Source organism: Chrysemys picta, chromosome 21 (assembly GCF_011386835.1).
Source record: "Chrysemys picta bellii isolate R12L10 chromosome 21, ASM1138683v2, whole genome shotgun sequence".
Classification (NCBI taxonomy): domain Eukaryota; kingdom Metazoa; phylum Chordata; order Testudines; family Emydidae; genus Chrysemys; species Chrysemys picta.
Genome location: NC_088811.1, coordinates 19,176,258 through 19,203,438, shown reverse-complemented (window position 1 = coordinate 19,203,438; position 27,181 = coordinate 19,176,258). Strand labels below are relative to the sequence as shown.

The following is a 27,181-nucleotide window of genomic DNA, read 5'->3' as shown; positions in this document are numbered from 1 at the left end:
GCCTCGTCTCTCCTCTCTGCACAATGGGGCTAATAATACAGACCTGTCCCACGGGGGGCAATTTGTGAGGGTCAGTCACTCAGTGATTAACAAGTGTTGTGAGATCCTGGATAAGTATCCTGGTTATTGTCATCTGCTTGTTAATGAGGATCCTGGCAACGGCTCTGTGGACGCGGACTCCGTTGGAGATCTGGCTGCAGAGCCTGGTTTGTAATCTCTCTGTATGTCTGTCTCTGTCTGGGTAACGGTCAGTTGCCTGCAGTGTGTTGCTCAGAAGAAATCGCTGCTTGTTTTCCAGACTGATTTCCTGGTAAGTGGCAGGTGCCTCGCTCTCTGTCACTCTCAGTTTAACTGTGTGGCTGCTTTTGGGTGCTGTGAACGCAGCCCATGAACAGCAACAAAACCCCAAACCAGCTTGTCCTCGCTCTGGAATAATCCAAAAAGTATCCAGTGGAATTGCACCAAATTTGCTTAAACGACCAGCTGAGACACACGCCACAGGAGAAGCCGCCTATAGTGTTTGTGTGTTACTGATGAAAGTTTCCTGCTGGTGAAGCGCCAGCGGGGTGGCCGGGGGCTGATCTCCTGCATCGACGGAGCAGTCACAGCACAGACAGCAGGAGCGTCTGGCTCACTACCCCGCTAAAGACCTCTCCCACTTCTGGCTTGGCCTCTCTCCCGAGCCTGCTGCCAGGGAAGTCAATGAGCTATTGGGACCTGAACCCTCCCACCAGACAGTCAGTCAATGGCAACAGCTCTTGGGTCAGAGTGAGCCAGGCCGGCTCTTTTTCTACAAGGCATTTGTACCATCACATGAGAGGCGAGGTGCTCCCTACCCCATGGCCAACCCCTCCGCTAGCCTGGGTGCTGTTGGCTTGGAGAGTTCACAGCTCTGGAAGGCATGGGCGTAGAACGGAGACGCTTTGTGGCCTACAAGGACAGTGGCCATTGTCAGACAGCCTTTGAATGCAGGAACCCCCATCTGCATTATTTGTAACTGCCTAGCACAGAACGGGGGGGGGACCCCAAGCCATGGGTCTGCAGCAGTCTCTCAGGCGACTGTGCTGCAGGAATAGTGAGGCTTTTACAGCTGCCAGGAACCCCCTTGGCCTGCTGTGAGATTTCCGGGGGTTCCTCCGGCAGGTCAGGGCTCTGCCTGCATGAATATTGGCACGGAGAGCAGAGGACAGAACAAGCCACAGTGCAGCTAATATTCATTTAAAAATGGGGACGTCAGGAGGAGCGGAGCCTTTGAAAATAAAGATTTAAACAAGATAAAAGCACTTACTGCTAATTTCCCGGATGCTGGTCACTACCAGCAGTTAAGGGCCTGAGGTAAAGCTCAGGGTATTTAACTGCCTAACAAATCCCTTGTTAGCCATCACAGTGACTGATTTCATGGGGATTGTCGCTATTAAAAACCCCATTTAATGCTTTATTGCTACAATAATGTGGGTTTTTTTTCCCCTCTTCCACTTGACAGTGCTGGTGGCTTCTGGGAAGGAATCGCAGCTCAGTTCCCATCGGGGAAGAGCTCAGGACATTTCTGGGGGCAGTGGCAGCTCTACTGTGCTGGCAGGACCAGCAGTGAAAGGCTCTGTGGCTGTTCCCTGTGGGCGTGATCGTAGGCCTGGGGTCCCCTGGCTTGGCACAGCCGGGGAATGGGAGCCGTTTGGGGGATTGTCATGGAAAATAGCAAGGCTGAGGCTCTTTCATGGAGCCAGGCTTTTCTCCTTGTGTGTTCGTTCCCTACGACTTCCCCTCCTCCTCCTCGTCCCCCTCCGTTGCACTGCGCAGGCCCTGGGGAGATTTCGGAGCCCTTGCTCAGCCGCACAGCTATCTGCTGTTTGCATCTTTTCCCTTTTAGAATCTGGTATTTCTTTTTTTATAACTTGTGTTGACTTTAATTTAAACTATTAAAGGAGCCCCTGAATGCAGATGGAATCGCGCTGCCTCCCCCCGCCGCGCACTCGCCACGCTAATTATGATGTCCTCATTTTCGTCTCGCTAGGGGATCTTATCACGGTGACGGGGGACGAGCTGAGCTGCGTTTAATAAAAGCCACTTCAAACCAGCAGCCAGGAGCAGGCCAAGGCGAGCGCGGCTGGAGAGGCCAGGTGCACGCACAGCGCCCTCGTTATTGAACTGATCCTTCTCCCCTCCTCCTCAGGCCCCCGCTCAACGGCAGCCCTGCCAGGCTCTCCTGCGAAGGGCAACTAGCCATGAGGCCCTATAATTGCAGAAAAAGAGAGAAACCCTTAAAGTCACAGAGCTGCCTAATGCCTGACCTTGCGTGCTGAACCTCTACACACACAGGACGAGAGCTTGTCCCATGCTGGTGGCCCAGGGGCCTAGTGAGAGTCGCAGGTTGATGTGGGATCGCTCTTCAGGTAGGACACACTCTGGGTTGTTAATAAAAGACCTCACTTTGATATAGTTCTTTTAATCAGTGGCACCAGCTTCCCAGCAGTCGATCAGACACTTGGTTTGGACAAGTTCTCAGTGGCCTTTGCTAGAGCGAGCTATCAGGGATGGGAACGACCACTCCAGATCATTCCTCCCGACCGGAGGGAATATTCCCAGAGAATCCCAAGTGATGGGACATCCACCACTCCCATGGGGGTCTGGTCTGCATCCCAGCAGAGAGACAGCACCTCCTCTGTTACTATGAATTCTTTGTATTACTGTAGCACGCAGGAGCCCCAGTCATGGCCCAGCCGGCATGGTGTATGAAAACAGGAGAAAAAGATGGGCCCCGCCCCAATCTAAATAGCCATTGAATGCAGTGAGCCCCTTGGGGTTTGATGAGTTGGTGTTTCCAGATGCTGAGCCTCGGAGCGCTTCCCCCTTCGCAGTGCTGACCGCTCATAGCGCCTGCAGAGGTGCGGCACAAAGCCATTCCCGCCCACTGTATCACTCGCAGCAAAGGTAGTCCGGGCTCTGGCTGTATTGCCCATCGTAAGTAGAGGGAGCAACTGACCCGCCCAGCATCGTACCTGCCCCCATCCCCAACAGCTCGGCGTCATGGAGGATGGGACCTGGGAGCCACGCCCTGTGCCCGGCATGTTTACACAGCGCAGCGGATAATGGTGATGACTGGCATCAGAGGAGCTCAAAGTGCTTGGGAAACCCTGGAGGAGCTACGCCGCCGCCCTCCCCACGAGGCAGGGAAGGGTTTTGCAGAGGGGAAAACCAAGGCACAGAGAAATACATGAGTCGCCAAGGCATAGGCGCTGACTCTGTGGGTACTCCGGGCTGGAGCACCACTGGGGAAAAAATGGTGGGAGGTCAGCAGCCACCCCATTCAGCGCCCCTTCCTTCCCCAAGAGCCTCCCACCCACCGGTCAGCCCCACTGATCAGCGCCTCCTCCTCCCTCCCTGTACGTCCCATCTCCCGCAATCTGCTGTTTCGTGGCATGCAGGAGGCTCTGTGGGGGAGGGGGAAGGAGTGAGGACGAGGCGCGTTCGGGGGAGGGGGTGGGGTGAGGGCGGGGAGAGGTGGGGGTGGGGCAAGAGCACGAAGAGGCGGGGTGGGGACTTGGGGGAAGGGGTGGAGTGGGGGCGGGGCCTGGGGCAGAGCAACCCCGGCACATTGGAGAGTCGGCGCCTGTGCACCCAGGGGGGCTGTGACTGTGCTCCCCCAGTTTCAGACCCTGGAGTAGAGGCCAGGATGACAGGACCCCTCTCCTGCCACCCCTCCTGGCGAATCTCCCCAGGGGCTCCGGGCCTTGCTGGAGCTGCAGTGTGATCCCAGTGACCCTGGCCCTGGAGGGCAAGTCCAGAGAGGATGGGCCTGCACTGCCCGTGACAGGCAAGACTGGACTGACTCATTCTGTTATCTGTCAGTATCTCTCCGGGTGTGCCGCCTGCAGCCAGGCCTGTGCTGATTGCATGGCTCCACACGTTAGGCTGGAGAAGTCTTTGCTCGAGAAGCCCCTTGCAGTCTGCGCTCGGAGGCGGCGCAGCGAGTGGCATGCTGTGTCAGGCGCACTGGTGGCCACCCCAGAGGCAAGCGATGCACATTAGCAGAGCCCTGAGAAAGGAAACTGGTTTACATCATGGAGAGGAGGCTGGGGCAGCCCAGAGTCGCTGCTTTGCGCTTCAGTTCTAAGATAGGGCAGACTTGAAGAGCTCTGCTACCCCAGCCTCCCTGTCTGCTGCTCCCCACAAACGTCCCAGGCCCCCGACACGCCTCCACTTTCCAGTAGCAGCCTGTGTGTCAAGGGTGAGAACCTGGGTGAGGAGCCGTCAGACCCCTGCCAAGGGAGGAGGGAGCGAGGCGTGGGAATGGCCAGACTGGGAAGGTCATGGGCCTGCTGGCCGGCAAGCACCATGTCATGTTGAGTGCCAGCCTGCAGTGCAGAGAATGAGTCACGTAGCTCTGAGAGCCAAGCCCTGGTGCCGAGGCAGAGGCCGCACAGGAGAGGACCTGTGGAGGTGGGGCAAGGTCTAACCCCACAGATGTGGCCTTATCAGAGGGCCAGGGGCAAAGAGCAAGCAAAGAACATCTGAAAAGCAGGAAGGTCTCCTGCAGGTTTGACCTTGGGTTGAGGCCAGCCAGGGGACAGGCTGGGCTAACAACATAACCCCCAGCCACCTGCGTAGTGGCCACCCGCCTGAGCATGCCCGAGGGGCGCTCAGCAGTAATGGAGAGAGGCCTTGCCATCAGGCATGGGCAGGGGTGGCTCGGGCATGGCGCAAGCAGGGTGAATGTGTGTGACCCAGGAAACTCTTAGTGCCAATGGGCAAGGGGCACAGAGGGTGCAGAGAGGGGTAACAGGGATCTTCTGGATCTGGTATACACAATCCAAGAAGTGTCATGGGAGGTGTCAACTGAAAGCCAGTGTCACACTGGTCATCAAAATCATGGCAAGATGCATGTATGGATGTTATAAGTAGTGATGTACGTAGGCTGAATGTTATGTTCGTAAGGTCTGTGCCTTAGGGACAGGTCACCAGGTTTGCAATCAGACAAGACGTGTTTCTCTAGCTGGCTGTTTACATGTAAATTAAGTATTGCACGGGTCACAGTCATCTCCGCTCACCAATCTGAATGAAATGCTAACAAAGGGTTATGAAAACTTCAAAGTGAGAAAAGTAACAGGGCAGCAAGCAGTGGTGGGGGGACGTTACCCTATCTGGAGGGGCACATCAAAGGTTTTGTCAAGAATATTTAGGGAACAAAGAAGACACCCTGGCATCCTTCAATGAGTAAGTAAATGGACAGTGAGTTTGCTTCATGAGAAAAGGATCTCAGCCAGGCTTGGGTGAAAACACTGGGGAGAACTTTGGATGAGAGAAGTGTCCGTAGACGGGGGTTAGCCTGCGAGTTAAGTGTAGTTTCTAGGAAGCGTGTTATGATTTTGTTTTATATGTAGCCATTTGTTCCCAATATTTTTACTCACTCTCACTTCACTCTCTGGTCTTTTGATAATACCCGGATCCATGTTTTCACTATAAATATATCTCAGTGCTGTGTGTTGCGCACAAGCTGTGTTCTAGGGTAGGACTCTTAGCGGCAGTGTATTGCTCCTTTGGGAACCGCGGGCCTGGTGAGTCTGTGAGTGTTCAGTGGAGAAGGGGCTGGACTCTGGCTCGTCACGTTCCCCAGAGAGCCCTGTTCTTTGCTTGCCCGGAGCCCCAGCTCCCAGTGACATCTCGCAGCAGAGAGCGCACGCGCTGTCTGGTGAGCGCTGGGGGCAGTGAGCCATCCTGGTGCTGCACCTCATGGCACTGACAGTGGGGTGGGCAGGCGCCTTTTCCAGCACGCAATTGCAATTAATGTCTCAATGGGCTCAGCAGGGAAAAGACAGAAAACAGATGTTGGTGTCATTTGTGCCCAATTAATTGTGACAATGGCTTTAACGTCCTCCCCTGCCCATTTCCCAGCGGGCTGGAGAACGGCTTTCCACTCACTCCAGTGAGGGGTCATGCTTGAGAATGAAAAGGCTGAGGTTGCAGGAGTGCCCTGTTGTGCTGTAGTGTGATGTGCCGCACGCTGCAGTGCTGTGTTGTGTTGTGCTGCAGTGTGATGTGCCGCACGCTCCAGTGCTGTGCTGTGCTATAGCGTAATGTGCCGCACGCTCTAGTGCTGTGTTGTGTTGTGCTATAGCGTAACGTGCCGCACGCTCCAGTGCTGTGTTGTGTTGTGCTATAGCGTAACGTGCCACACGCTCCAGTGCTGTGTTGTGTTGTGTTGCAGTGTGATGTGCCACACACTCCAGTGCTGTGTTGTGTTGTGTTGCAGTGTGATGTGCCACACCCTCCAGTTTTGTGTTGTGTTGTGCTATAGTGTAACATGCTGCACGCTCCAGTGCTGTGTTGTGTTGTGTTGCAGTGTGATGTGCCACACCCTCCAGTGCTGTGTTGTGTTGTGCTATAGTGTAACATGCCGCACTCTCCAGTGCTGTGTTGTGTTGTAGTGTGATGTGTCACAGTCTCCAGTGCTGTGTTGTATTGTGCTGTTTTGCAGTGTGATGTGCCACACCCTCCAGTGCTGTGTTGTGTTGTGCTATAGCGTAGCATGCCGCACTCTCCAGTGCTGTGCTGGCCTGTACGCCGTGCCTGGAATCACTCCATGGTGTATGTCCTGGCTCCTGTCACCTCAGCTCCACCTTGGGCCCACTGGGTTTGCTGATTCTTTGTATTGCTTTGGTAGGACAGGGCTGGCAGGGTTGGGGCAAACAGAGGCTGGAAACGTTCACTTACCAACCTTAACTCAGCCCTTTCCCCACCCCAGAGAGAGAACCCCACATTGACGCGTTTCTGTTTGTGTGAATGACAACAGCCTGGTCTGGTGCAGTGACACGACCCCTCACTCTTCCCCAACGTATTGGGAAGGGGCCTCCCTAGGTGCGCGGTTCGGGGGCTGTTTTCCATGTGTTCATGGCGGATGTGGAGAAGTTCGACTGGCCAGTCTGGAGCATTGGCTTGGGAGCTATTGCATCAGTGAATGAGGCCATCAGAGTTCTGGACCAGGATGATGGAGGAGGGGCTGTAATCATGGGCTGGGTTTGTCGCTTTGTCTCTGTGAGCCATCGATCAATGGGAAGCGGACGTGGTGCCTGGGGCAAAAGGCCAGAGAGGAGATTGGGGATTTCCAGCTAGCTCTAGTTACAACCTGCTGAGGCCTTGTCTTCACTGCAGAATTAACTTGAGTGTCGGCCCTGTCCCGTCTCCCGTCCACACACAGACCCTTCACTTGAGCGTGTTGCACCTTTGAGGCTGTTTACGCTGTGCCACAGTACGGCCCACGGGGGATGTGAACTGCCACGCGCACCAGAGCGTTGCACCCGAACCGTCCTGTGTGGATGCTGCTGGCACAAACTAAAAGGTCCCTAGTTCACCTTAGCGAACAGGACTGTGTTAACGGAGCTAGGTCCTTTTTCGTTCATGCAGCAGTGTCCACACGGGGCAGCTAGACTGCACCACTTTGGTGCGCTCTGCAATTCCCTGTGGTGCAGGGTAGAAAAGTTGGCTGCCCTGGCTGGGGGCGCAGGCTAATGCTCATTGGCTGCTGACCCAATCGCTCTGTGCAGCTCCAGTGTTGTTTTGCAGTGTGTCCACTCCCACTGGAGCTGGGCTAACTCGAGGGGGGTTAACCTGAATGCAGATAACTCAAGTGAACCCTGCCGTGAAGACAAAGCCAGGCTGCTCAGCTGTCAGATGTTCGTTTGTTACATTTCACTCCAAGTCCCCAAATGTGCTGAAGATGGAATCCCTACAATTCGGGGTAGCCAGAGGCAGGGGTCCTGCGCCCACTGGGTACGTTGAGGTAGGCGTACCAGAGCTAGCGTTAATCTAGCCTGGGTAACAATAGCAGTGAAGTTGCGCTGGCATGGACCCTGCACAGGCTAGCAAGCTGATGAGCTTGTACGGGGGCAGCTAGCCTGCACCTCTTCACTGCTACCTGGTTACCTAGGTAGGTAGATGAAAGCTAGCAGGGTATGGCTCCCTGTTTTACAATCACACCATAAACTGCTGGGTAGACATACCCATTCTCTCTGGTCCTGCACAGTCCTACCGAGCTGACGCATGGCCTTTCTGAATGCCATCCTGGGCATATTGCTAACATGCCTGTCACGTGGTGTCTGTGGAGTGGATGCACAAGATGCCTCAATGCAGCTGTCTAATTTTGGAGATGATTTTTATAGTAAGCAGAAGTTCATTTTTCCAGAGCGAGTGACTAACTTTTCAATTATGCACCAGCATATTTCAATATCCCCTTTGAACTCATTTTCCTTGAGGCCTAATGAATGCAACACACGGGGAGTTCCTCTCTTTTCCAGGCAGGTCTGAGCTCTGGGACAGCAATAGAAAGTTAGGAGACTTTTCCAGAAGTGAGTGCATTTTGGAAGTTGCAGGTCTCCTAAATGGCAGGTCCCATCCACCTTCAACCTTGTAAGATGCAAAGAGATTCCCCTCTAGCAGGAGACTAGAGATACAAAATTTCTGCCAGAAAGGAGGTTTGTTTTTGCTGGAGTTAGAGGCAGGAGGAAGCGAGAACTATGGGCTCATTGTTTCAAATCCACGAAACTATCCCAATGTCATTTCTTCCCTGCTAACCATGTGCTCACGGATGCACTGCAGAAGGAGCCAGTGCGACAGGAGCCAATGGGCCTGTGGTCAGCAGGGCTAGACAGCATATTATGGGGTTTGGCAGAGCCAAGCCAAGAGTTCTCAGCTCTAAGTGGCTCCGCACTTCCAGGGACCAGCATGTCCTGCAGCCTGGGAAAGCAGGGCCCCTGCGGCTGCTTCCAGCATCTGGGGGCGACCGGGCCATTTCGATGGGCTTGGTGTCTGGTTTAAAGGAAAGACCTTGAGCTGAAGTGGGTTGGTGGCAGAGGCCTTGCGGGCAGGGAGAGGCGCACGTGGATTCAGGGGTTGGATTCTGAAACACAAGTGACATTTCTAAGGGCTTGGTTCAGATATGAAAAATCTTTGCTAGTGAAACGTGCTTGCACCATGTGTGTCATATTGCCCACTAGCGGCTCCTCCACATACAGGATAACAGCCTACTACTACTGCTACTCTAGTACTCCTTGGACTTTAGTAGCCGAGGTCTCTGCTCTGGATCTGAAGGTCCTGGGTTCAAACACCGCTGCTGAAACACGGGGTGGGGGAGTGTTGTAGTAGTAAAGCCCAGGGGTCATTCCTAGCCCTTGTGCAGCATGTCCCTACGTGAGCAATGCAGGATGAGGTGTGTGGAGGGGTTCCCTGGCAAGCAGCATAACACTGTGTGATCCGTTGGCCTGCCACTCCCTCATGTTTGCAGTGCGGGTGTGAAATCAGTGGGATTACCCTGGTGGAAGCACAGTGGAATGAGGTCCATGCTCTCTCTCAGCTGTTGTTGGTGTTGTGTCCGTAATGAGCTGTGATTCATCACTGGAATGGGAAACCAGGTTTGTGTCCGGTTAGAGCAGAGCTGTGGGTTTATTTCTGGGTTCTTGCAGAGCTCCTGACAAGATTGGTTTTCCTGCTCTGCGTCGCGGCTGTGATTGGCCATGGTAGGGCAGCGTCGGCAGATCGTGCTCCGTAGCTGGGCACAAAGCAAGGGCGCATGCCAGCAGGAATAACCAAGCGCCAGACTCCCACCTACAGCCCCAGTCCCATGTGTCCGTGGCACTTGGGCAGATCTGCCAGACGCCCCAGTGTCCTGACAGAGTCCAGGCCTCCCGTAGCAGGCAAGGCGTGAGCAAAGGCCACGGCTGAGCCCGGGGCCTGCCCCCAGTGTCACGCTGCATGTCACGCTCTGGTGGGTCATGCGAAGGGCAAGTACAGTGTCCGGGGCAGGGGTGGCATCATTCCAAAGCTCCAGCCCTCTCCCAGCAGGGTCTGAGCCCTTTTCTGGCTCCCTCCTGCCCTCCCACCCTTCCCCACACAGACACACGGGATCCCTGCCTTTGGGGGATTGGGGCCTTCAGCCCATTGGCTGGGCCCCACTGCTGCCCCCTGTGGGGCTTCCGCTTGGGTGGCACGGTGGCATGCGCTGGGACGTCCCTGGGCTGGGGAGAGAGACTAGGGCTCAGGACCAGGGAAGGCAGAAGAATGGGGCTAGTCTGGGTGGAAGGAGAGAGAGGGGAGGAGGACAAGAGGGAGGTGGCAAAGCAGGAGACCTGGTAAGTTTGGAGGAGCCCTGGACCAGGCCCCTATGTCCTGGAAAGCCAGATAAAAGCTCCTCTTGCTTAGGGGTCCTGTGCCCCACACCTCGGTGTTGAGCTTGAGCCGCCTGTCCCCCAGGTCTAGCCGGTGAAGCTCTCGTCAGCTGTATTCAGAGCAGTGCTGATGGCTGAGTCTGGGGGATGACTGGTCGGGGAAGCCACCCAAGGAGCAGTGTGCAAGGAAGATACGGGAGAGCCCCAAGGCACCTCTCCGGTGAGGCTGTCACATTGCAGCCGTAGTGTTTGCTAAATGCCAGCAGGACATCTTGTGCTGCCCCTCAGTCTAGGGCCTCTACTAGGCACAGCAAACAAGTCTCAGAGAGGGAGGCTTGAGCAGGGATTATTACTACAGATTTCTTGGAGCCCAAACCTTTGTTTTATACCAGGACCTGGCCCCTTCTGCTGGCTCTGGCTGACTTCTGGAACCCCCTCCAAAAAGAGCAATCTGCAATGTGCTCTCGTTAGGGAGGAGAAAAGACAGGGTCGGAGATTGGCCAGAGGCCACATGTGCCAGCTCCCGGTGCCAGGGACAGGAAGGAAGCTGGGACGGGTGTGTTGGCAGGGAGAAGAGCTTGGCTAATCGATGCAAGAATGCACTTTCCAGTCCTGATGTCACAGTACTCTGCAGGAAAGGTAGCTCGTGCGTTGCTCATTTTTTGCTCTTTGTTGTTTGTCATTCAACAGTCACCTCTTTAAAATGTTTGTCATTCAGTCAGGGAGCAGAAGCTGGGACTGAAGGGACTAAACACACGCCGTTAATAACCGTGTCCAGCTGCAGTGGACAGTTTGTGAGCTTCCCAGAACCTGAGATCTGCTCCCAGGAACTCTGGCCAATCCTCACAAACAGGGAACATGCCCATGGAAATCAGGGTGGGTTCGCCAACAGTTTGCAAACAGCAAAAAGGCTCAAGGAAAGGGGGATTTGTCAGAAGCACTCAAGGGATTTAGGAGCACAAATCCCAGTGGCCTTAAATGGGGCTTGTGCACCTAAATCCCATGGACCCACAAAGTTCCCCCCTAAATTCATAATCAGCTTTATTCACAACAGATAATTCATCCAGCTGCCGTTCTGACCGTTCTGTTGAGGGGGGATGAAGTACATGTTCACACTCACACCTCTGCCGCCGTCTGAGGGCTGATATCAGTGAATGGCTGAGGTGCGTGTTCGTACTAACCTCTCCCCCTCTGTCCCGCAGTGGGATTCCATCAACGAAATGGATGAATTTTTCAGCCCTATCCACACCTACCAGGTCTGTAATGTCATGACCCCGAACCAGAACAACTGGCTGCGCAGCAATTGGGTCCAACGGGACGGTGCCCGTCGGGTTTATGCTGAGATCAAGTTCACCCTGCGGGACTGTAACAGTATGCCAGGGGTGCTGGGCACCTGCAAGGAGACGTTCAACCTCTACTACCTGGAGTCTGACCGGGACCTGGGCACCAGCACCCGGGAGAGCCAGTTTGTGAAGATCGATACCATAGCAGCCGACGAGAGCTTCACCAGCGTAGACCTGGGGGTCAGGCGGCTCAAGCTCAACACCGAGGTGCGGGGCGTGGGACCCCTGAGCAAGCGGGGCTTTTACCTGGCTTTCCAGGACATCGGGGCCTGCATTGCCATCGTGTCCGTCCGGGTATACTACAAGAAGTGCCCCGCGATGGTCAGGAACCTGGCGTCCTTCTCCAAGGTGGTGACCGGGGCGGACTCCTCCTCCTTGGTGGAGGTGCGGGGCGAGTGTGTGAGGCACTCTGAGGAGAGAGACACCCCTAAAATGTACTGCAGTGCGGAGGGGGAATGGCTGGTACCCATTGGGAAATGTGTGTGCAGCGCCGGCTACCAAGAGCAGAGGGATTCCTGTGTGGGTAAGTCGCTCTTTACCTCCGAATTAGCTCTTAAAGGGGGCCAAGACACCAACAGATCAGAATGGGCCCTACCATATAGGGGTTGCACAATGAGCTCTCACAGCAGAAATGGTCCCGTGAACATTCTTGTAAATTCCAGTGGGTAAGGGGGGGATTTTATTTATTTTATTTGGTCTTTTATTAACAAGTTGACATTCCCCTGCAGTAGGGTGACCAGACAGCAAATGTGAAAAATCGGGACGGGGGGTGGAGGGTAATAGGAGCCTATATAAGAAACACCCTCAGATATCAGGACTGTCCCTATAAAATCAGGACATCTGGTCACCCTACCCTGCAGCCTTTGCAATCCAGACATTGCAGCACTGTGCCAGGGCACAGGAACCCGACAGTGACATTAGCTGGAAACTAACCAAATGGAAGGGAAACGTCCTGGTCTGTTTTCCTCTCCGAGCTGAGGCGAACCAGCAGTGTGAACGGCTGAGCGTGTGAGCGGGTCGGAAAGCCGGGGGGGGGTTATCCCCATCAGTGTTATTGGTGACCCAGGCAAGGAAACCTGCTTTGTAGAAAGCTACAACTTGTCCCTCCAGCAGCTGAGAACTGCTCTGTGCACTCGCTGGTAGCAGCTCATGGCCAGAGAGAAGAGCCCCGCGCACACCTACACGCTGCGTCTCTCGCTTCTCTTTGGCAGGGAGTTGACAGCAAAGCGAACAAAAGAGAGACACTGAGATGTATAAAACAAGGTTATCCCCTTAATCCCATCACCAACCAGAGCTGCCCCTGCAGCCCCCAGGGGTGTAGAGGAGACTTCCCTAAGAGCCCCCCGCCCCCAGAAGGGGTTCATGCTGCCAACTGTATAAACTGTGATAAGGAGCTCTCCTAGCCGGCTGTGCGGCTGGCATGGTGCTTCGTGTGTACAGAACTCCATGCGCTGGGCTCCCCGGGAGGCCCCTCTCTGCAGATTTGTTTGCTTTTGGTTTCTTCATGCGAGGTTTTTAGAGGAGCAGAGCTTCGACTCTGCAAACAGGGACACCGGGCTTTGTTTGAATTTAGGGGCCAGGCAAGTGGTGTCGTTCATCTTACAAGACTTGACGCAAGGTTAGAACTTTCAAAGTCACATTGGAAAAGACCCAGGCTCTGGTGGGACCATTATCTGTCCCGGGGAGTCCAGAGTTCTGCGGAGGTGGGAGAACAGGAAGAATAAGAGCTAATTTCTTAAATTCCTCCTCTCCTCGTGTCTTTGATTTTAGTAAAAACAACGAGGAGTCCTTGTGGCACCTTAGAGACTGACACATTTATTTGGGCACAAGCTTTCGTGGGCTAAAACCCACTGCATCAGATGCATGGAGTGGAAAATACAGTAGCAGGTGTATATATACATAGCACATGAAAAGATGGGCGTTGCCTTACCAAGTGGGGGGTCAGTGATAACGAGGCCAATTCAATTAAGGTGGAAGTGGGCTATTCTCAACAGTTGACAAGAAGGGGTGAATACCAAGGGAGGAAAAATCACGTTTGTAGTGCTAATGAGGCCAACGTAATCAAGGTGGCCCATTTCAAACAGTTGACAAGAAGGGGTGAGTATCAGGAGGGGGGAATTAGTTTTTGTAGTGACCCAGCCACTCCCAGTCTTTATTCAGGCCTAATTTGATGGTGTCCAGTTTGCAAATTGATTCCAGTTCTGCAGTTTCTCGTTGGAGTCTGGTTTTGAAGGGTTTTTTTGTGAGCCTGGGATACATGCGATCGTTGGCTTAACCCTTTCTCGGGTGTCTCGGGGGAGTTATTGCAGCTAGTGAAGGATTTCTGGTGCTACAGCGTGTGTAAAGGGGCAGAAGGTCACCTTCGGCTAGGTAACTTGTAACTAACCCTGCTGTTCTTCTCGGAAGTCCATTGTGCAGACCCAGTGTCAGATCCTCCACCCCAGGTGCCCGGGCCCTCAGACAGACCTCTGCCAGGCAATAGCCGTAACAAATCTTTATTTATCTTGGCAGAGCAAAGAGATTAGCGTCATTAGAGCCTCCCTTTCCCCCTAAATCTGTGGTGCTGTGGGCTGCTCTTCTCCTGCAGCTGCCTGGTGGCTCTCCACAGCTGAGCCCGAGTAGTGGCTGGCCCATGCTTCCTGCAGCAAGCCTAGAGGAATGCTGTGATTGTGTCCAAAGTTCCTTGCCTCCTCTGGCCTCTTGTGTCTGCCATGTACCCTGCAGGGCTGTGTGGTGAGCTGCAACACGTATGCTATGTGTGAGTAGATACAGCTGGGAGGGATCCCTGGGGTGCAACCTGGAACTGCAGCTACGGAAGGGGGCTTTCTGGGGTGGTGGGAATCCATCCCCACAAGAGGCTGCAGCTGGGCTGATGGCAGAATTCTTCCATTGACCGAGGAGTGTCCACACCAGGGCTTAGATCTGTTGTACTACATCCCGCAGGGGTGTGAATCTACGTGTTAGGTGTAGACTGGGCCTCGGCACACTGATAATTAGAGCTGAGGCGGCTTCTAGCTTCGTGTGCCAAGGTTATAAACCTGTCACATCTATAGATGTCAGAGCCAGGTATTAGTTCTGCACTGCCTTTATGGCGCCCTTCGCGCCCCCTGGAGAGCTCAAAGGGAACGGGAATCTCTTTCTTGCAAGCTGCTCTCATGAATAGGAATTGAGAGCACTCTCCACTTCTCCTACCCCGGGCTGTCTCTGCCGGCGCAGAGCTGGAGGAGCTGTTCTTTAGGAAAAGCTTCCCCCTTTCCCAGTTAGCAAATCCGTCGTGAGCCCATTAAGTTCTTCCAAGCAGGGAGTGTCTGTGTTTGGTCTGTGCGGCAGAGTTATATACAAAACGAGAATGATCCCGATGCCGTTTTTATTCGCTAAACGTCGTGGGCGGATTCTGTTCAGCCTGTGAGCGGTTTGCTCTGACTAGTCGCTCTTGGCTGCCTGGAGCAGGCTGACACGCTTTAGCCAGGGCACTACGGAATCGTGATGAACGTGTTGCTGAAATACATTACACATGGGGATTCAAAAAACCCTGGGCCAGGCTCTCTGCTGGGCCAACTCCATTGAAGCCCCCAGAGTCTGAACATACCAAAGGAACAGAATTCAGTGCTTCTGGCCACCGCTCAGTTGTGCTCTTCCACTACCACCGTCCAGGGCCCGGATTCCATCCCAACCCTGCTCGCCAGAGGAAGTTCTGCTGTTGGACGTTTCTCTCTTAGGAGCTGACCCATCATCATCATGAATGTTAATTAGTATTAGCGGCAGCGCCCAGTGCATGCTGGGCACTTCCAAACACCGACGTGCGATGCTCAGAGAAACCCACAATCTAACGACAGACGTTTGAGGAAAGGGAATGGGAGTAAGAATAGGCCAATTGGATGCAATGTATACACAGTTGGCTGGATTCTCTGGCGGCGGCACACTACACAGCAGGGGGGCCGGAACTAGGGGGCTAGGGATGCTGCCACACCCCCTGGTTTAAAGTGGTTTCCATCACATGCAGGGTTTACGGTTTCATTCAATGACTCTCAGCCCCCACTGTACAAACGCCCCTGTTGCAGAGGGATAACGAGGAAGGGCTGGCGGACCAGCCCAGAGTGGTGGTAGCGTGTGCGATGGGCCGGAGAGGGAGCCTGGCTGGAGCACTGGCGGAGTGGAAGGGGCGGGGAGGGGACAACGACAAGGGAGGATGGCAGTAGCGGGGGCGAAGAGCAGTGCTCAGCCTCCAAGTGGCAGGTGGGGCGCCATGGAGGGGAGTGACCAGATCACCTCGCCCTGCTGGAGGAACCCACTCCGCGAGACGCTGGCAGAATTGGTTTTCCTCTGCCGCAGGGACTGGGGCTGGAGGCTGCAGGCCTCACCTCCGGCTCTTGCCCAACACCCTGCTGGTGTCAGCTGAGGCTCTGAATTATTTTCAACACAAAGGGGAAGTGGGGTGGGACAGTAAAAACCGGCTCCCTCCCCAGGGACGAACCCGGGGAGAGCGGGAGCTGCAGCCTCAGGGTCCTGCAGGAGGGGAAGAACATAGCACCCTGCTGGCGTGGACCAGGCCCCCGCTGCCGGCCGTGGTAAAGCTCCCATTGACTTCGGGGGGGCAGGGCAGGTATGCAGCAGCAAGAGGCATTCGGTGATTCCCTCCAATGAGAGGGCAGATGTGGGTCTTGGCGGCTGTCAGCAGTGTACAGAGGTGCCCGCAGCAAACAGGCCAGATTAACATGAATGACCTCAGAGACAGAGGCCAAGTCTGGGCAGAGGCCCAGGCTAAAGGGACCCCAAAAGGTGAATGCGGAGGGTAGGAGGGAATGGTACGTATGAAGTAGCATGCTGGGTGCCCATCTGCCTCATCCCACACCTGGGCTTGAGGTTCATCGGTCCCCAGCTCCGTGGCTCCAGCCTCCCATCCCCTGGTACTGACAGGCTCAGGAATGCTTTGGCCATGATCCGGACCCGTCTTCCATCACTCTGGCAGGTACTTAGACAAACGGGGGTGGGGGAAAGCACTCCACTCTTCAAACATCTTTAGCTTTGACAAATAAGGCGTCCGCCTGTGAAAGGCGAAAGGAAATTAATCCGGAATCACATTTTAAACACTGCTGTAAAGGCAAAGGATCTCGTCTTTCATTTCTTCTCCCAGCCAAACCGGAATTTCCCTGATATTTATAGAAAGATGATTAGGCCTCCGCAGAGTGATTTATATCATCTCGGCCCAATGGCAGAGAATGAAAAATCGCTGGGGCGCCAGCTGCTGGGATCTTGTTCTTGTCCGCCTGACAATTAAAACGGCTAATTTCCAATTTCAACAGATCCACTCGGGTTATAAATCTTTCCGGAAAGGCCCTTTTCACTATGAAAAATGAACTCTGCACGTATCCAGCATGCAATCTGTATCCGTTTGCTTGGGTGTGTAAATATATTCCCTGAATACCCCCTCCCCCAGGCTGACACTGGTAATGGGGTGATTGACTGGCTGAGTCAGTTACTGCCCGTGTTCTTGTTGCACTAATATTGGGATTTGCTACACGTTCGTTACAGCGCTTCCTTATCAGAGTGCCCCTGTAGAGGAGCAGACTCACCCCTGCGGCGCCTCCTGCTGGTGACTTCTGGGAATTAGCTCATTCCAGCTCCAGAGCGCCCTCTACAGGCCGGTGATTCGCCTGCCCTCTGGCCCCATGTCCCTCCCTGGACCCTGGTGCCCTTGTACCTGGGGTGCTGCCCCCTGGCAGTAACCCCACATTCTTAGGGTCTCCCCTCCCCAGGGAACCCCCACCCACTATCCCCACCAAATAAGGCCACTGCCAGTCACCAACTAGCCCCACGCCCTGGGGCAGACTGCAGTATCAGCCACTCATCACTGGCAAGGAGGGTTTGGACCTGCTGCCTTGGCCTACCCCTGGGCTACCCTCTGCAACCCCCAGTACCCCTTGCCTTCTGCTAGGCCGCAGCCTGGGCTTTCCTAGCTGGAGCTCCTCAGCCCTGCTCCACTCAGGTACCCTGTCTCTAGCTTCCTGCAGCCAGGCCCATCTCCCTCTACAGCTAGAGAGAGACCTCTGAGCTCCTGGCTCCCAGCCTTTATATACTGGCCAGCTGTGGCCTGATTGGGGTGTGGCCCAGCTGCAGCCGCTTCCCCAATCAGCCCAGCTTTTAGAGCTGCTGCCCTCCCCAGGGCTGCTTTTACCCCTGCAGCCCTCTTTCAGGGCTGGTTTCAAGCCCTTCAGGGCAGGAGCGGGTGTCCACCCCGGCTACAGCCCCCTTGTGTGCTGCAGCAGCCCCTCAATCCCGGTTTCCCATCTGATCTTCCACTGCTCCCCCACCCGCCCTCACCTTCTAGGTTGAGAGACTCAGCTCTCAGCTGAGGTCAGTGACAGGTCTGCCCTCCAGGTGCATTCAAAGTGCACAAGTCTGAAGCAACATAAACAAATTCTTCCCTTAACCCCAGGGAATCTACTAGGCTCCTGCTTTCCTCGCCCCCGGCCTTCTCTCCCACAGTCAGAGCCCCACAGTTGCTCTGTGCTTACTCTCCTCCAGCTGAGCAGGGATCTTCTTTTTAAGCCCCTCCCTGGAAGCCTTTCCCTGTTCTAGGTGTCTTAATTTGGGCTAATTGGGCCTTCAGTAGCCCATTAACCTCTCGCTGCCTTGCACAGCGGTTTGGGGGCCCCATGACGCATTCCTCCACTGTGAGCTGCTGAAGATGGGGGTGGTGGGAAGTAATACTGAACTTGGACCTTTCCATCAGATGTCACCCAAAGGTCCTCAGTGTGTCTGAGCAGATTGCAGCTAGCCGAGTAACCTTGACAGCTGCACCCCTGAAGTCTGGTTCCCACGCTCATTGTAAGCTGCCACCATCTCCCTGGTTAGAACCATGCCGGTGCTAAACCAGATGGGGAGAGGGCACAAGACTGAGCTCCCCGACCTACCAGCCTGGGCTCTGTCTTGCACTGTACTGCTGTGGTAAGCTGCAAAGCCCTCTCTAGCCTGCACGTTAAGCAGCATACATACAGGTAGGGACACACCCAGCTGCAGTTACATGCAGGCTCTCTGATCAGCCCCTGCATAGGAAGGCTAAAGCTAGGGCAATGACCAGCTCCTCGGCACACACACCCTCTGGACTATAAATCCAAAATTATACTGTCTTGTGCTGCACAGGGAACTGTACAGTGTAAGCTCATAAAATTTGCCCCCTCCCTCAATGTGGAGAGGAATATGCAATGGCCTTTTGCCCCTGAGTCATGATTCCCACACACTGGTTTAGATAAAGCAATAAATAAGTTTATTAATTATAAAATATAGATTTTAAGTGTTTATAAGTGATAGCAAACAGATCAAAGCAGATTATCTAGCAAATAAACAAAAACCAAACTAAACTTAATATACTACTGTGATGGGGCAAGGCCAGATGGCTACAGTAAAGTAGTGAGGAACAGGTATGTTAGCCCCAGGCTAAACAAATCCCTGGTACCATGGTAACCAAATGGCAGTTGCTCCAGGTTAATCAAGACACCTGGGGCCAATTAAGATCCTTCTAGAAGGCAGGAGAGACAGCTAGATTGATTGGGACACCTGAAGCCAATCAAGGGCTGGCTGGAACTAGTTAAAAGCCTCCCAGTTAGTCAGTGTGGTGTGGGTGTCAGGAGCTATAGGAGGGAGCTGTGCTGTTGGAGGAATGAAGTAGTATGAATCCATATCAGGTGCAAGGAAGGAGGCCCTGAGGTAATTGTGAAGAAGATACTGAGTAGGGGCTGCTGTGGGGAAGTAGCCCAGGGAATTGTACATGCACTATTTCCAAAAAGTCAGCTTCCATAGCTGCTAAGTTTAGGTTCCCTGGGCTGGAGCCCGGAGTAGAGGGCGGGCCCGGGCTCCCCCCATCCCCTCCCTGATTAATCACTGAGACTGGGAGACAACAGACACTGTGTGAGGGAGGGTTGTTTCTCCTCACCTCCCTTGCTGGCTTATGATGAAAATGGCTTAGTAGACTGTGACCCTTGCCTCTAGAGAGAGAAAAGGGCTAGGTGGAGGGTCACAGTGAGCCTCTGAGGCTAGCAAAATCTGTCAGGAAACGCAGGACCCATGGAGTCAAGGACAGAACTTTGTCACACTACATAGATCAGATATGAACAGCAGATTCTCCCCCTAGGAGATGATACGAGCAGGCTGCAGATTCTTAAGGGGAAGCTGCACTTGCTTATAGCTTGGAATCCCCAGGTGTTCCATTCCCAGGCTAAAAATCCCTTTAGCTTGGGACCAGCACGTCCCCCAGTTCAGTCTTTGTTCCTCAGGTGTTTCCAGGTGTGGTGTTGTAGGGAGAGTGAGGTACCATCATGATGTCATTTCCCCCTTTTATATCTTCTTCCCTCTTGCTGGAAAGCTCTTTTGCTGTGCCCTGGGTCAAACAGTTCCCATTGCGTAGTGCTATCTCTGAGAGGTTTCTATTGCACACAGTTCCTGGGGTAACCCTGGTGCTTGTGTGCATTTCCTCAATAAACCATTAACATTGTTTGGCCTTTTTACTGTTATACCCGAAAGGCTGCTTGTGGGTGTATTCAACCTCACAACATATCTCAGTAACACATACATAGCCAAACTTCATAACTTCACATTTGATGATAGAACATACAAGCCAACGAGATATTAATGTCTAGCAGATCAAGACTTTTAGAATGATACCTCACAAGGCATACTTTATGCAAAACATATCCTAATTATATGACAGTGGTGAATAAGGGGGTGCCAGGATGTCACAATAGCCTTAAAAATATGGCATAGTTTACAAAATATAATGACCCAAAGCAAACCCGAACTCTGGTGTAAATGCTTGATACAAGAAAGCAATTTCCTAGCACTTGCTGATTTCTATTTCTACATCGGTGCCTGGAAAGGCGTGGGGGGCAGTGTGGGATTGTGGGAGAAGTATGTTAACTGGATCTTTCTACTCTAATAAGAACATAAGAACATACTAGTTCTTGAGAAGGACACGGAGTGGCAAGGGGAACAGGGAGGACTCTCTAGATTGCAGGCATCCTCGCACAGAGAGGTGTTACTTCATATCTGTGAAGGTGGCAGAATCTGGCTGGAAGTTACTGGCTTCAGTATCATATTGCAGGAATTGATTTCACTTTCATCCATTCCCATAGTGCTGCTTTTTAATGTCACTGATTCCCCGTGTCATCTGTCTAAGGGACGGGGCAGACAGGAGACCATTTATCATTGCACATACCTCACTTCTATTGCCTTTTACTATTCCCTGTTCCCATACTAACTGGTTAAGTTCTGTTTCATTTACCTTGTATTTAAGTCCACCTCCACTGTGTGCTAATCATTTCTGTTGCCTTTCTCTTGACCTCTCCATTTTCTGGTCTGATGTTTCTCAAGATGAGGAATCTGAAGCTGATCTCGATGTTCAAGGTAACATCGAACCATCCATGTCTAAAATTACCATTCCAATATACCCTCCACTCTTCTCTACCTCCTTCCCAATGCTCACATTTGATTGTCACTTTTTAGCAGCCATTGTGCATGGAAGAGTCCTCTACTGAACTGGCCATGTTGACATTTGTACCAGAACTGTCTCAGGAGAGGTTACGATTAATTCATGCCATGGTACTATGGCCTTGTGGTTTGAAAAGCATTCACTGCACTTCTCTGCATTGCAGCCCACTTGCCGACACGTTGCTGAGGTTTCTGGTTTCATTCAGTCTCTTCACTCTTGCTCCCTTTTGATGATTGTACATATTTTATAGCATCCTCAGATTTCCCCTCCTGATTTTCACCAAGCAAAATTATCACCGTCTGGCTCAGTATAATCTTATATTTGTTGAACAGGCCATGTTCAGCCACCTTGACTTCATTAGAGATGTGCCCAATTACTCTAGGGCTGCGTGAGGCCCTGGAGCTCTAATATTGCTGTTCTGGCCAAATACCTGCTTGGGTCGAGCTGAATACAAATTTGAATTTCCATCCCCTGGGAAATTTGGATATTTGGGTCGGTTTCATCCCAAATTGGGATGAAGAGTTAAAATAGCAACATTTCTCACAGAATGAAAAATTCTGAACATATTTAGATTTGGAACCATCAGAACATTTCATTTCAACTGTTTTTGTAGAAACAAAATGTTCCACCATCTCCTGAATCGAAATGTCTCCTTTCAGAGCATTGAACCAAACTGAAATGTTTCCTTTTAGTCAGTTTGACATTAAACTGCCTTTGCCTAAGGTGTTGCAATGCCTCCTGGGAGCTGTAGTTTAGCTTCTTCATGCCATCATTCTTCCCAATGAGCCAGATTCCTTGGGTGGACAACATCTCCCATGAGAAACGGCACTCATGTGACTCCCATGATGCACCATATGCTTTAATCAGATAGGAGACCACAGTGTGTCATGGGAGATGTAGTCCGGCCAGGGAGCCTGGTTTATAAGGGATGATGGGGGCATGAAGCACCTGAACTACAACTCCCAAGAGGCACTGCAGCACCCTAGACAGACACAGGTTAATGTCAAACTGACTTAAAAGGAAATGGTTCAGTTCAGCAAGCCAAAATATTTTGAGGGGTTAAACTGACTTGAAACACAATATTCCATTTCAGTTTTCCTGCTGGAAAATAAAAAGTTATGCGAAGTCCAAATATTCCCATGGAAAATGTTGATTTCACAGAAACGATATTTTCTGTTAAAAGACTCTCTCAACAGGAACATTTACAGCCACTCTGCTGTTGGGTATTTCCATTCTACTCTTCACTGGATATAGGATTCTTCTCCACTGCCTGTCCTAAACCATGGAGCAGTGCTGATCTCTGTCTGTCTGTTTCTCTGAGGTTTTATACCATGTTCGTCCCCAGGGTAGAGTATGTGAGTGTCACCAGGATAGCTGTTGGTAGTTGCCCTGTTCCACCCCAGAGATGGCTGCAGTCCCTGAATGGGTGAAGTGACACTGCTCAGCACTGTACAGTCAGGTGGTTCTCTGGAGTCTTGGGGGGCGGAGGCGCCACAGAATTATTTCATTGCCCAGCATCTCACAGATGTATTAATTATTTCCAGATTATTTGTGCTGCTCCTTATGGGTAGTTTACTCCTTCCCCCATCAGCTAAGTCATTTGCATTTACACAGAGGCTTTCTTGGCTTGCCTCTGGATCCAAAGCGATCAGCAGCTCAGAGACTGTCTTAAAAGGGACACATTCCACTTCCACCAGAGTTTTCTTACTTTTCACTTTCATGTCCTGCTCCAAAACACACACAGATCTGCAAAAGAAAGCACAATCTACTGTGGCTCCTTTTGGAGCCCTAATAGGATTTTAATTAACTACCATGTTTTGTTTGCATTTCTTTTACCCCTTTTCCAATACACACTGCACATGTCCTGGGAAATAGTTTAACCTCCATAACATTACATTAGCCATATTAATTTTACACAAGGGGTAACTGCCTCCCCTGTGCCCACAGAGTTTTTATGCTTCCCCACCAAAGCGACAGTCCGATCCCCCAGAGCCACCCCCAGGCTCAATGTTCCCATCATTGCTCCCCTTTTCCTTTTCTTTTTCCTATGCACACACACACAATTCTATTTTTTTTTTTTTTTGCCTAACATCCCTTGCACTGTGATTACTCTTTGTTTCACAACAGTACCCTGATTACACTCCCATCTTGTACAACCAGAGACAGCCAGGGGCAGCCAAGTTCCAATAGAAACCCCTGACATTCCTTTAGTGATTTTGATCACATTACCCAATAGTTAAATAATTTTGGTCAGATTATTCCTCCCCGTGCTGCCTGCAGCAGTCCCCTATAGACCATTTCTGTAGGAAAAGGGCCCATTTCCCCTCAGAATAGCTGTAAAGGCTTCTGGGGACAGAAGCCTAGTGGTGGTAGTAGCCACTCTTCCTGACCCCCTGGTATAATTTAATTACCAAGCTTCCATCCAATGTGACTGCACAGAGTTGCACATACAGTTACATTTATATAACTGGGGTTTATTATTAAACCAAAAACTTCCTTCTTGTAACACCACAACTGTTACCTTTTACCATTTCCACAATGTTTACTTTCCTCCAAACCCAGTATCGTGAATTTTTGCAAAAGATATTTGTAACTTTTCACTTATTTCTTTAAATCACTTACTCCTACATTTAGTTCTTTAAGGTAGTGCACTTTGTTTGTAACAACTTAGCCACCAAGTACAATGGTGGTGATGGGGGACTTCAACTATCCGGATATATGTTGGGAAAATAACACAGCAGGGCACAGACTATCCAACAAATTCCTGGACTGCATTGCAGACAACTTTTTATTTCAGAAGGTTGAAAAAGCTACTGGAGGGAAGCTGTTCTAGACTTGATTTTAACAAATAGGGAGGAACTCGTTGAGAATTTGAAAGTAGAAGGCAGCCTGGGTGAAAGTGATCATGAAATCATAGAGTTTGCAATTCTAGGGAAGGGTAGAAGGGAGAACAGCAAAATAGAGACAATAGATTTCAGGAAGGCAGATTTTGATAAGCTCAGAGAGCTGATAGGTAAGGTCTCATGGGAATCAAGACTGAGGGGAAAAACAATTGAGGAGAGTTGGCAGTTTTTCAAAGGGACACTATTAAGAGCCCAAAAGCAAGCTATTCCGCTGGTTAGGAAAGATAGAAAATGTGGCAAAAGACCACCTTGGCTTAACCACGAGATCTTGCATGATCTAAAAAATAAAAAGGAGTCATATAAAAAATGGAAACTAGGACAGATTACAAAGGATGAATATAGGCAAACAACACAGGAATGCAGGGGCAAGATTAGAAAGGCAAAGGCACAAAATGAGCTCAAACTAGCTACAGGAATAAAAGGAAACAAGAAGACTTTTTATCAATACATTAGAAGCAAGAGGAAGACCAAAGACAGGGTAGGCCCACTGCTTAGTGAAGAGGGAGAAACAGTAACAGGAAACTTGGAAATGGCAGAGATGCTTAATGACTTCTTTGTTTCGGTCTTCACCGAGAAGTCTGAAGGAATGCCTAACATAGTGAATGCTAATAGGAAGGGGATAGGTTTAGCAGATAAAATAAAAAAAGAACAAGTTAAAAATCACTTAGAAAAGTTAGATGCCTGCAAGTCACCAGGGCCTGATGAAATGCATCCTAGAATACTCAAGGAGCTAATAGAGGAGGTATCTGAGCCTCTAGCTATTATCTTTGGAAAATCATGGGAGACAGGAGAGATTCCAGAAGACTGGAAAAGGGCAAATATAATGCCCATCTATAAAAAGGGAAATAAAAACAACCTAGGAAACTACAGACCAGTTAGTTTAACTTCTGTACCAGGGAAGATAATGGAGCAAGTAATTAAGGAAATCATCTGCAAACACTTGGAAGATGGTAAGGTGATAGGGAACAGCCAGCATGGATTTGTAAAGAACAAATCATGTCAAACCAATCTGATAGCTTTCTTCGATAGGATAACGAGTCTTGTGGATAAGGGAGAAGCTGTGGATATGGTATACCTAGACTTTAGTAAGGCATTTGATACGGTCTCGCATGATATTCTTATCGATAAACTAGGCAAATATAATTTAGATGGGGCTACTATAAGGTGGGTGCATAACTGGCTGGATAACTGTACTCAGAGAGTAATTATTAATGGTTCCCAATCCTGCTGGAAAGGCATAACGAGTGGGGTTCCGCAGGGGTCTGTTTTGGGACTGGCTCTGTTCAATATCTTCATTAACGACTTAGCTATTGGCATAGAAAGTACGCTTATTAAGTTTGCAGATGATACCAAACTGGGAGGGATTGCAACTGCTTTGGAGGACAGGGTCATAATTCAAAATGATCTGGACAAATTGGAGAAATGGTCTGAGGTAAACAGGATGAAGTTTAACAAAGACAAATGCAAAGTGCTCCACTTAGGAAGGAAAAATCAGTTTCACACATACAGAATGGGAAGAGACTGTCTAGGAAGGAGTACGGCAGAAAGGGATCTAGGGGTTATAGTGGACCACAAGCTAAATATGAGTCAACAGTGTGATGCTGTTGCAAAAAAAGCAAACATGATTCTGGGATGTATTAACAGGTGTGTTGTGAGCAAGACACGAGAAGTCATTCTTCCGCTCTACTCTGCTCTGGTTAGGCCTCAGCTGGAGTATTGTGTCCAGTTCTGGGCACTGCATTTCAAGAAAGATGTGGAGAAATTGGAAAGGGTCCAGAGAAGAGCAACAAGAATGATTAAAGGTCTTGAGAACATGACCTATGAAGGAAGGCTGAAGGAATTGGGTTTGTTTAGTTTGGAAAAGAGAGGACTGAGAGGGGACATGATAGCAGTTTTCAGGTATCTAAAAGGGTGTCATAAGGAGGAGGGAGAAAACTTGTTCACCTTAGCCTCTAAGGATAGAACAAGAAGCAATGGGCTTAAACTGCTGCAAGGGAGGTCTAGGTTGGACATTAAGAAAAAGTTCCTAACTGTCAGGGTGGTTAAACATTGGAATAAATTGCCTAGGGAGGTTGTAGAATCTCCATCTCTGGAGATATTTAAGAGTAGGTTAGATAAATGTCTATCAGGGATGGTCTAGACAGTATTTGGTCCTGCCATGAGGGCAGGGGACTGGACTCGATGACCTCTCGAGGTCCCTTCCAGTCCTAGAATCTATGAATCTACAATTATTGCCACACAGCTGCCTTAACCTGTGTTGTCTTTACCTTGAGACTGTTCAAAGGGCAGTAAAACATTTGTCTCCATGGTTGCTCATGGATTTGTTACTCCAAAAATTCCAGTGGACTACAGCAGACCTCCATCATATTTTGTCCCAAACAAAACAAAACAAAACACAAAACATTTCACATAAGTATCCAAAGTCCCCTCCATTAAAACTTCAGAAAAACCAAGTGTGGAAAGGCCGGGGGAGAGGAGAGGGAGGAGGTGGAAAGAAACCCATGAAGCCGGTCAGGTCAGTTTACAGTACAGGCTCTCAGCAGCAAATTAAGTAAACTGAGAGAAAGAAGAAGGAAAAGAAAAAGATATAGTTAGCGCTGAAACAAGAGTAGGCTCCCCAGGTTGAAACAGTTGGGAACCCTTCCCCCCAGGTTCTCAGCCTGGCTCTGGGAGAAGAGTGGGGATTGTTACCTGCTCCTGCAAACCCTGCCATGTTGAAACCTTTTCTTTGTTTCCTTCACTCCCCCAGGACCAAGTCCCAGCTCCTGTCTCTAAAGCTGGTCTGTTAACTCTGCTTCTGACTCTAAACCCTGTTGTGCCAAATTATCTTTAACCACCTGAACTACTCTACACCCCTTCAGCAGCCCTTGCTGAAACAGCACCAACCTTGAAAGATTACTGGCAGCTTCCCATAATGCTGCCCTTACTTCAAACCGCTCACAAGTGGACTGAAGTGCCTCCTTTCCCTGGAGGGCGTCCAGTCCCCATGGGCAGGGACCTTCTTCCACTACCCATATACCAAAGGAGGGGGGCTCCGCAGCCACCCCCATCCCTCTGGGTCCCCTAACACTGCATCCATTTCCTTTTTAATCTCATCCCAGGCCGACCCCTGCATCGGGTATCGGCCCTGGTTCTTCCCTTATCCATTTATCCAAAAAATCCTTTACCCTGGCTTGCCAGAACCCGCAACTACCATCACGAGAGTTCGCTATACCCCCTCCAAGCAGCTGCGCGGAGTGTTGGGGAGGGGGACTTACAGGCTGCCACTCACCTATTCGATGCGATGCATCCGAGTCA

At 51.2% G+C, this 27,181-nt stretch overlaps 1 protein-coding gene across 2 annotated transcripts in view; it reads left to right on the top strand.

Moving 5' to 3' along the window:
* EPHA8 (EPH receptor A8) overlaps positions 1–27,181 on the top strand; it is a 129,170-nt gene that overhangs the window by 35,007 nt on the left and 66,982 nt on the right. For both annotated transcript variants that reach the window (XM_065574947.1, XM_008169872.4), the window contains exon 3: positions 11,357–12,020. In XM_065574947.1, coding sequence (XP_065431019.1) covers positions 11,357–12,020 — 664 coding nt within the window. The remainder of the gene's footprint in view (positions 1–11,356; positions 12,021–27,181) is intronic.